This window comes from Parasteatoda tepidariorum, chromosome 7 (assembly GCF_043381705.1).
Source record: "Parasteatoda tepidariorum isolate YZ-2023 chromosome 7, CAS_Ptep_4.0, whole genome shotgun sequence".
In the NCBI taxonomy this organism is placed as follows: domain Eukaryota; kingdom Metazoa; phylum Arthropoda; class Arachnida; order Araneae; family Theridiidae; genus Parasteatoda; species Parasteatoda tepidariorum.
Window position 1 is genome coordinate 1,422,121 of NC_092210.1, and position 11,618 is coordinate 1,433,738.

Sequence of the window (11,618 nt, forward strand, 5' to 3'; positions counted from 1 at the left end):
TATATATATATATCAAGTTTTACAATTTTATCGAAAATAAATACCGTGAATTTTATATAATCGTGAGATTATGCATCAGAATAGCTATCTTTTTTCAGGTCCACCTTTGCTTGATCATTTTCATTCCTTTCCTAAGAAACTCGAAGTCAGGTGCAAAAGCAATTAACCCTACAACTCTTTATAAATTTAATAATAACTTATGAAAATTTAGTTTTAATTCAAAACTGTCATACAAATGACGTTAAAACAGCTTTAAAAAAATAAAGAATGTCAGATAGAAAGTTCAATCTCAAGATTCTAAAATCTTGGAGAATCAAAAATAATTTATTAATTGATTTATATTTCCTTTTCAAAGGAGATTAAAAAAAAACAATAACAATCTGTTTTCTTGAACCAGAAAACAACTCTAAAATTTTTTTTGGTTGCTTAGCAATGAGAAGCACTATGATTTTTCCGTCTAGTCATTCATTCAGTTTCTTTATGGTTGTTATCAGTTATTTCCCCTTCTATGGCGAGGTAATTTGGCATATTTTTAAACTTTCACCATATAAACTCATGTTTGTGAAAATTGCAACACCATTAAGGACTTACGCGAGTGAGCTGAAATTTTCAGGAAATGCAAAGTAGAGCATGATATGCAAATTATTAGAATTTCATACCCTTAGCGCATGCGTATGCTGAGCAGCGCCCTCTGAACGGCGGATGGATCCGAATAAATAGACGGCTGTTGCCAAGCGAGTATGGTTATCGGTGGTTATCTGCTAGTGGTAAACGTTAGCTTAGTCATTACTTATGCCTATTCGACGAAAGAGAGCGAGATTTCAACAACTTACGGAATTTAAACGGGGGAGAATCATCGGCCTTCGTGAAGGTGGATTATCTTATCGTGCAGTAGCCGCTCGTGTGCAACAGCAGCACAGTGATGCGTGTTTGAAAGCAGTGGATGGACGAGTGTCGGACAACTCGGAAATCCGGGAGTGAACCCCGAAATGTCACGTCAGCTTGCGATGATAGACACCTGTTCAGCGTTGCNTTTTTTTTTTTTTTTTTTTTTTTTTTTTTTTTTTTTTTTTTTTTTTTTTTTTTTTTTTGCGGACTGTACATCTGATACAAGCTAGGAGTTGCACCAACTGGAAAGGAAGAAATTACTATCTCGAGACTCGAATGGCTTGCAGCTACTATAGCATCATAGCTTTCGTCTTCAATTTTGACAGAGATACAGAAGTTTATTTCTGAATTGATTAATTTACTGTATAAGCGTGGATAACCAGAAAAGATGCCTGGAATATCTTTTCTGAGAATAGAGTGAAAGAAATAAGAAGTCTAACAAATAAAAAATGTGAGAGACACATTCCTAGCTCTATAAATCCAGCTGACATGCCAAGGAGAGGTTGTTCAGCTTTAAAACTATTGAAATCTAACTTGTCCAGATTTGTCCTAATTAGGTCCAGATTGACTTTACTTAAAAGAAAAAAGTTGGCCAAAAGGAGAATTCAATTTAAATGATAGTGAGATTTCAAGAGAAAAGAAAAAGAGCATGGTTTTATCTGTAGCAAAATGCATGGTTACTACATGCCTGGTTATCAAGAGAGATTTGCATTGCATATATTTTTCCAATTAAAAAAAAATAGTTAATCTAATAGCCTGGATCCTGAGATTTACTTAGAATTGTCGATCTATACAATCCGAGAGAAGACACGGAATCCTGGATTCTGTGGAAGTTTTTGCAGCCTAGAAATTACTGATCAAAATTATACAAGAAGACTGCTTTGAAAATGAGAGAGATGAAAAATTAAAAACTTAGGAGAATTCAAAGATCAAAGTTGAACTCACAAGCAGAAAACCAAATTTATTTTTCGTCAAGATAAAAAACCAGCTTTTCTTCCATCGACTCATGAGGTTGTCAAGAGGTTAATACAATATACAAGAAATATACACATGCTGGAACTCAAATTTTGATCAATATTCGAATAAAAAAAATTTGGATTCTCAATTTTACAGTGCGATCTGTTATAAATAACAGAATATTTTCAGCTAAAAACCAAAAAGTTCGTAATGCACCGCCTCCAAAAGACAGACATCAGAATCAGCTGTGTTTGAATTTTGTGGAGTGGACTTGACAGGTCCCAGTGATCCTGATCTTTTTTATTTACATGTGCAGTTTACAAAGCATTCCCTTTAGAATTGTGTATTGTAGAATGCGTAATTCATTTGTAGGTATCATTGGCGTGTATATCGTAATTCATATTAAAACATTTTGTGTGTATAAGTTGTTTATGGAATAATCAGGAACACTGACATAAAATAATACTGATTCGAAGTGCAGAACGGAATATAATCATAATTTATTCAATAATTAACCCAATTTTTTTAAGAAAGAAATTAAATTGTAAGAAATATAAATTTAATTCAAAAAGCTTTTGTAATAATGTGAAAAGGAAAATTCAAAGGTATTTTTTACCACCATTTTGGCGATGATAGTGTAGTTGAGTGCACCAATAAACAAACATATTGTTTCATTGTCAGTTTTGAGTGAAATGTGAGCAAGATGGTGAGTAAGATATTTAGTTGTAAGAAAGAGCTCCTGATGATTTTTTCTTATGAGGTTGCAAATGAGCTCAGTTAATGAGGTTGTCCACGAAGACCTATCGCAGTTGCTCTGGATTTATTCCCATTTTGTTAAACAATGGAATTTCTATAGTTCGGTAGTTGGACTCAGGCTCTTCGGATAAAAATTTTATTTCTCTAAAGCCAAAGAGGACTATAAGTTTATTAAAAAAAGAACTTTGTTTAATTTTAACAAAATAATTGGCAGGAGATAGAAGCGTGTCAAGACGTGGAATTGAGACGAAGAGTATTTGTACTTTATATGTCTTTTTACTTGTCAATTTTCAAAATCAAAACTTTATATTCATTACTTTTGCTTCAATTTCGTGTACTCCATAAAAGTAATGTTTCCATATATTGGATCAACATAACGATTAAATGTTTACTTTATATCGATGAATCACCAGTGTCTTCTTTTTTTATGCAATTTATGCTATAAAGCGTAAATGTATGTTTACTTCAAAAATCTTCTTTTCTTTTGCAGGGAGGTTTAAAAGCCGTTCTATGGACCGACGTTCTTCAAGCAATGCTCATGTTCACATGCGTGATAGCTTTCTTCTCGGCTGGGCTTGTAGACACGGGCGGTGTTTTTAAGATTTATGAGCGTGCAATTGAAGGAAAGAGAATGAATTTATTTAAGTAACTTGAATCAGTTACAAATATTATTTTATTGCGAAATTATTTAATGTTTAAGATAAATTAAGAATTAATAAAGACTAATTGCAATAAATTACAATTAGTCTCAATTAATAAAAAGTTAGGGGAGAGTCGGGTAGCCCCGCCCACCTAAGGAGTTTTGCTTATATTTCTGTATAATATTGAGTAATAATCAATATTTTTGTTTGTTTCTATTGTTTTACCATCTAGCTAAATAATGCAAAAAGAATAAACCGAAAAAAGAATAGTTTAACTTAAAAAAATAGAAATTTAAAAAAACATGTTTTTTAGCTCCTTTCAAGATGTGTCGGGTAGCAAGATGTGTCTCAATTAATAAAAAGTTAGGGGAGAGTCGGGTAGCCCCGCCCACCTAAGGAGTTTTGCTTATATTTCTGTATAATATTGAGTAATAATCAATATTTTTGTATGTTTCTATTGTTTTACCATCTAGTTAAATAATGCAAAAAGAACAAACCGAAAAAAGAATAGTTTAACTTAAAAAAATAGAAATTTAAAAAAACATGTTTTTTAGCTCCTTTCAAGATGTGTCGGGTAGTCCCGCCCAGTTACAAAAATTGGGTTTTTTGGCTATTTTTTCAGGTGTAAATGAGAATGACCAATGTATCGACAATAGATAAACCTCATTTATCATTTTTATCACAAAATTATTTTATTTATTACATATTTATATACTTTTAGTGAATTCTATCATTTAATAACAACAAATGTCATACTTTTTATCATTATTAATGTATATTAATATATTATAATATTAATATATATTTATATTAAATATTTAACGAAAATAATTTAATTTAAGTAACAATAATTAATAACAATAGTTGTTTTTCTATATAAACTTATTTGGTTGATCTCTTCTTATAAACTTAATTTAAAATACTTTTTATAAAATTACAAATTCACTTTGTATTTTAATTGCATTCAAATGCTTCTGTAGATTGATTCGTTCACAAATAAGTAAGCAAATAGCTTATCATAATATTTATGATTTCTTGATATTAAATTTAATTAGGATATATCAATTACATTCTAAAAAATATTTAATTTGCATTTTTAAATATATAAATTTTTGCATTTTTAAATAGATAAATTTATGTTTCATATAATATTAAAACATATTGGTAATTGATATATCCAAATTAAATTTAATATCAAGAAATCATAAATATTATGATAAGCTATTTGCTTACTTATTTATTTTCACTTATTTGTGAACGAATCAATCTACAGAAGCATTTGAATGCAATCAAAATACAAAGTGAATTTGTAATTTTATAAGAAGTATTTTATATTATGTTTATAAGAAGAGATCAACCAAATAAGTTTATATTGAAAAACAACTATTGTTATTAATTATTGTTACTTAAATTAAATTATTTTCATTAAATATTTAATATAAATATATATTAATATTATAATATATTAATATACATTAATAATGATAAAAGGTATGACATTTGTTGTTATTAAATGATAGAATTCACTAAAAGTATATAAATATGTAATAAATAAGATAATTTTGTGATAAAAATGATAAATAAGGTTTATCTATTGTCAATACATTGGTCATTCTCATTTACACCTGAAAAAATAGCCAAAAAACACAATTTTTGTAACTGGGCGGGGCTACCCGAAATCCAATTTTTTTGTAAATTTGTAATTACTAGAACAATTTTTTACATACAAACTTCTTTCTTTGTGCAAATTAAACTTAAGACTACATACTTTAATGCTGTATGTATAAAAAAAATTATTTTTTTAGTATTAAAATGAAGTTTAATCGAAACATTCAATCAATTTTTCTTAATTTCATGACTTCTGTATTCAACATATTTTCAAAACTATTGCTTACCATGTTACCAGCTGCATAAATACTTGAAACTTTGAAAATAATCTTTTTTTAATATAACAATTAATGTCCGATGGCCCATTGACTTGAAAAAATATTCTATACACATGAAATTGACTGTGGGCGGGGGTACCAGCTGGGCGGTGCTACCCGACTCTCCCCTACATCTGCATTTATAAAAAGATACATCTGTTAAACTACTTCTATGTATTAAATATTATTTCAGTTGAATTCATTCCATTGATATGCTGAATTCGAGAATTTTAGTTCATAACGAAGTTTATTCAATGCAAACACTGTGTGGAAAATATGTCTAACAGGGTTAAAAAATAGCAATTAATTTCTCACTTAGCATACAATGCAAAACAGGATTATTTCATAATGGCCTATAAACTCGAGCAACGGGCAAACTTTTTACAATACTTTTCGCAAAGAAATTATATATTTACAAAATAAAAATTATTTTTGAAGGAATTATTTATAAAATTTTTGCTTAAACAGCTGTTTTAAAAATGTAGTGCTCAATATGAAATAAATGAATAAGTTGTTATTAAAATAAAATGAAATCGTACAACGAACTTTGTTGACTGGTTCAAGGTAACATATCTTTATATTGTTGCCATAAGCAGTTAAGTTAACATTCATGGTTTTTTTTTTAAAGTTCTTTAGCTAGAGAAAGCCACAGTGTAAGTGCCTTATACTTGAAGCTAAGCTATAATTTTAAATTATATATGCCGTGAGGAATTATTTGGGCCTCAAAACGGACAAATATCTTAAATATTCTAAAATTATTTAACTTTCTTGCAGACATTCTCTTACAAAGAATTTAACTATCGAAATTAATGCCAAATTCTCATATTTTGCAAATATTTATGAACTCATATTGGAGTAGTATTGAGCTCATATACTATTGGAATAAGTCTTGAAATATTAAGAAAATTAGACCACATTTTCTTAAAACTGATGCTTTTTTCTGCGATTTTTAGAATAAGCGCAGAAGGAATTGGCTAAAGGTTGGCTAAACCAACCATGAGTAACAGTAGCAAACTCACAGTAATTATAAAAATAGCATATTATTCACAAAAAAGCATCATTTCTTGCGACGACAGAGCCTTAAAGTTAAGAAGGAACAAAAAGGACGATGCCTGTGTTTTAGGGTAAATATGTTATATTTTTAGAAATCTAGAAAGGTTTTCGTGAATAATATATTCTGTTTCCAAGCCTTTTATAAAATAATTTTTAAACTCTTTTTGAAATAAAATGAAAGTAAAATTGACACTTGTTGTTTACCGCCAAACAAACTGTGATTTTAGGTATCAGTGGTTTAAGTAAATTGGAGATCTTATGAGAAAAATATTTTGTATTAATTTGTTATCTGACCCATTTTTAAAACGTTTTTGTATTTTTTTATTCATATCAAGTATATTTTTACACTATTGTAACTTTAAAACCATTTGTATAACTAGTTTTCATTTTTTTAAGTGGCTTAAACGGGGTAAAAACATCCCTTGCGATCGAAAAGCTTAAACACCTTCAAGTAAAGTGGGACTCTCTTAATAAAAATAAGCTAAAAATATTTCGTTATAACTTTTAATAATTGCAAATTAAGTTCTTGATCAAGTTTTTGTTTCTCGTTTAGCATACAACTCAAAACAGGATTATTTCATAATTACATATAAATTCAAGTAGCAGGTTAAAAAATTAAAAAAGTGATAGTCAAAGTTCTGATTTTTTTTCAGTCCTTAGAATATTTAAAAATCTAGTTTATCTTTATTTAAAAAAGTAATTGCAACCTGCTTAATCTCCCTACCCTACACAAATTTGTAAATTTCATGATTCTAATAATTAAGTATATTAATTAATACGCGAACTCATTGCTCTTTTCTATGTTCTTAACCTGTTGAATGCAATTCTCAACAGCAGGTATTGTTTCAAATTCTACCAAACCAAAATTTTCAGTAAGAATCTTAATTTCAAAAATTGTGAAGTCATGCAATGTATACCTTGGTAGGAATAATTTTGCTATATTCCCAATTTCACTAGAAAATCATTAAAATTTGAGCTTGTCTTTAATTATTTTTCTGAGCACCTTCCTTAATGTTCTTCTTATTTCACTTATTTACAGTACAAAATTTTTCAGATCTGTTGGAATTTAATGCTAACTAACTATTGTAGCTAATTAACACCTCCATATGTACAAAATAAACGAACCAGCATGTTTATTGCAACATTCCGGATCATTGAATATTTTCTTTCCAATTTTTAAAATTTCAACATGCTGGAAGAATATGTAACTGGTTATATGAACACTCATACAACCCTATTACTCCTCGATGGCCTGATCTGAAGGCCATAAAAAATCTGTGGGACATGTTAAACCAGCATACAAAATGCCGTAATCAGTTTCCTCAAAATTTTGTGAATTTGCGCACTGAAATCATCAGTGAGTAATATAATTAGGAAGAGACATATCTTTAAAACCTTGTAAACTCACCGTCTAAATGGAAAAACAGGTGATTACTGGGTCTGAGGATAGAATTTATGATAGTTTTCGTGATTTCCCAAGGAATAACTAATTTTTAGTTCGATGAGCCGATATGTAGCGTTTAATGAATGATTTATCTAACAAAAAAGGGAATAATCCAATTGCCCATGAAAAAAATACAATTACTTTTTTTAAACTAGTAATTGTTTAAAACCTGGTGAGTTTAAATTAACCTATAAATGAATATTTCTTTTCATTTATATTAAATTTTGAAATTGTATTATTGGACTGATATCGGGAATTAAATACCTGGTATTATTACTCGATTAAAAAACTTCATTCCCTTCAAAAATTTACAGAATGGAAGAATCAGACGACATGTTTCTATCGCGCAAAAATAGAATGAACAAATGAATCAGCATGCATGCGAATGAAACAAGTTTCCAAGGCATCAAGGTGAACTGATGTGACTAGGGTAATTATAATTTTGGCATTGTTGAATTTGAACTCATGCCCAAGATTCCAACAATGTGCAACAATTGACGATTTCTCGTATTCTTGATTAGGGATATATCCATAGAGTTCCTTTAGTCTAAATTTAATAGCACGTCTAGTCCTCTAACTTGCTGCACTGACAAAAGTTGCACTGACAAGGAATGTGGCTCCAGCGATTATCATAAATCTTTAAGGGTTAACAAATCTAAAACAACTTTAAGATCCAAACGGGAGAGAATATTAGAAATTTTATAGCAGACGGTAAAGTTCTCTGTTAGGAAAGAAGAAGTGAATTTAGCTTGAGCTGAATCAACAATAGAAGGGTTAGCAGCAAGCGAGAGGGGAAATTTAAACTCGGAGTTTTAAGAGGAGCTTATTGGATATGAAATGCAGAATTAAGATGAAGGATGTTAGTTATAGAAAAATGGCGAATTAAACATGATATTTTTCTCCTTTAGATAAATTTTTAAACTGTTTTCAGTTTCAGATTGGATTTTATGACGAGGTACACATTCTGGAACTGCTTGTTTAGGGGATTTGTACACGGATTAGGAAGTTACGGTACAGGACAAATGGAAGTACAAAGAATGCTGAGTTTGAAGACAAGTGACAAAGCCTCGAGGTATAAACTTTATTCAATTCGTAGAATACAAATTAATAACTTTTAATTCCAGGATGCACTGAAATTTATTTTTCAATTTGATAATAATTTGAAATTAAACATTAATTTTTAAAGTCAATTTTTTTTATTTCTAATGAAAGCAGTATTTGCCAAATATGCTTAGTAAATCATCTCTTTACCTTCAAAAAAAGATGTATTTAAAAAACTAATTATTATTTTTTACCGAAACAAAACGTTCTCAGTACATTTAAATCTTCGTAACAAGTAAAAATTAATATATTTTAAGCAACTAGTCCACATTTAAGTTGAGGTTCAAAACATCATTGAGAATAAACATTACTCGATGTAATTGTTTTTTCTTAAATTAGACGGAATTCAGTCATATTATTATATCATCTATAGTAATGTTTAATTTGTATATTTTATAGACAGTTTAATTTGATCATTACCATGAAAGGATGTATATTTCTCTGAAGAAAAAAAAAACAATAAGTAAATGTTATTAATTAGTTGAGTCTTACAAAGTTTAAAGAAAAGGGAAAACTTCAAACATAAATTTAAGAAATTTTTTCATGCATTAACCAAATGATCCACAGATTATTCTTTGGTTTAAATTTTAGTTCAAAAGTTTTAAAAAAAAGCACCCTGTATTACCAGAACATTATTGTTTAATTTGCGCTAGTTTAAACTTAATATTAGAAAAGAATGTTTCTACACCAAGAGACGTAAACAATAAGACAAAAATAATCTAGGTGTTCAGTAAGCAAAAAAAAAAGCGAATTACCCAGAAATAACTTTTGATCTCATAATCGGATCTTCACGTTCTTGGACTCAATCTTGATGGCTCGAGAGGGTAACTTCAAATGCTAATTGATAAGTGCGGACGATATTTTAAGTTACAAAACCAGATTGAAAAACGTACTTTCTCTGAATAAACATACCTTTTTTTTCCCGAAGGATTTCTGAGCTCCAAAATACAGGGGTCCAAAAGTTTGAACCCTTTAATGTTAATATTACTTTTTGCGTATTTTGCTATATCTCGAGATTTTTCTTAAGCGAATTGAAAAATTATTGGACACAGTTATAAAATTCGTTTATACAAGGTTATATGGTAGTTTCCAAGCAAAAAATAACGTTTAATAAATATTTATTATTATTTTGTTGAATGATGGTCGAAAAAATTTCGATTTGTAAGGTATGCCTTTTTGGCATCATTTTAAATATATAATTTTGAATGGCAAAATACAATGCAAAATTTAAACAAAATAGGTTGAATAGTTTCTGAGAAATTGAATTTCAAAAAGGTCAGATGATTAAAATTTGATATCTCAGGAACTGTTCATCCGATTTTTCTCAAATGTTATATTTTGCCTTTTAAAATTATGCTCCTTAAAATGATACAAAAATTGAATGCCTTAAAATTAAAAAAATTTTCGACCATTACTAAATAAAATAATAAAAAATAATAAATATTTACTAAAAGTTATTTTTTGCATGGAATTATCTTAGTATAAACGAATTTTATAATTGTACCCAAGAATTTTTCATTTCGCTTAAAAATTTTTCGAGGTATAACGAAGTACGGTTAAAGTAAAATTACCTTTAAGGGATTTTATTTTTGAAGCGCACTCCTGACCTAACTATTGAGACCATATTTCCCAGATCGTGGCTATTCCCTATATTTCTGGGGTCAGAAATCGGAATTCCTCGAAAAAAAGGTAGTATGTTTATTCAGAGAAAGTATGTTTCTGTGTCTGATTTCGTATCTTAAACTATCGTCTGCATTTATTAATTAGCATATTTGAGGCAACCCTTCCCCCAAGCCATTCAGATGAAGTCTTAGAACGTGAAGATCAAAAGTTATTGAAGGTTGTTCATTTTCAAATAATAACTACCATTGATTTCTTTTTTGTATTGACAGAGCTCTACAGATTAGTATTTTACCGATACTCCTTCTTCACGTGATGTGCAACTCAGCTGGTCTCATATTGTATTCTCTATTTCATTTTTGTGATCCCATACTAAACACGAATCAAACAAAGCTTACAAAATATGATCAAGTAATGATATTATTTATTACTACGTATTTTATCAGCATTTTTTTTTGTTACTTTCTAAAAGTTTGAAATTTCAGTGAAAAATTAAATCTATTCAAATTTTATGATGATCAATAATTGCAAATATTTCTGGGTTTTAGTTTTCACGATCCTGATCGAAATGATCCAAAAACTCATTTTTAAAAAAAATTTGGCTGAAAATAGTTATAATGCGTAATAAAATTATGTGCAATAAAAGCATTTAGTATTAAAAGTATCTAACTTAATTATAATACTAGTGCTTAAGAATTTGTTGTGTACAATTTTTGTACCTATTTTTATCTAAGAATCTTCACAACAAATTTCAAAAAGTTCAAAAGTACGGTGAAAAATTAAATGTATTTAAATTTTTTGATGTCGAAAATTTGCAAATATTTTTAAGCCTTTCTGTTTTTCTTTATATGATCCTGATCAAAAATATTTAGAAACTGCCTTCCTATTTGATTTGACTAAAATTAGCTATAATTCATAATATAATTAAATGTACATATATATATATATATGGGTCATTCTCAAAAAAACAGTCATTTTCATGTCCCCAGTATATTTTATGCTTGTTTTACAGCTTACGAAGAAAAGAAATTCAGGGAAAGTGTCCTTCAGAATGCAAGCTAACAAAAGAATAAAAATAAAATTATCAATTTTTATTTTTTATTTATTTTAGGTAATTAAAATATACCAATATGTCATTCCCTCACTTGTCCCCACTGCTGATTTAAAAAAAGAAAAAAATTGTTTCTGAAATAAGAAAATTTTTTTACAAATTCATGTTTTTTATTTCAGAAT

The 11,618-nt window shown here is 28.7% G+C and overlaps 1 protein-coding gene across 1 annotated transcript in view; it reads left to right on the plus strand.

The window, feature by feature from the left end:
• The window catches only part of LOC107440038 (putative sodium-dependent multivitamin transporter), an 85,210-nt gene that overhangs the window by 40,436 nt on the left and 33,156 nt on the right, over window positions 1-11,618 (plus strand). The window contains exons 4-6 of the mRNA XM_071182997.1: window positions 3,092-3,246; window positions 8,596-8,736; window positions 10,658-10,796. Coding sequence (XP_071039098.1) covers window positions 3,092-3,246; window positions 8,596-8,736; window positions 10,658-10,796 — 435 coding nt within the window. The remainder of the gene's footprint in view (window positions 1-3,091; window positions 3,247-8,595; window positions 8,737-10,657; window positions 10,797-11,618) is intronic.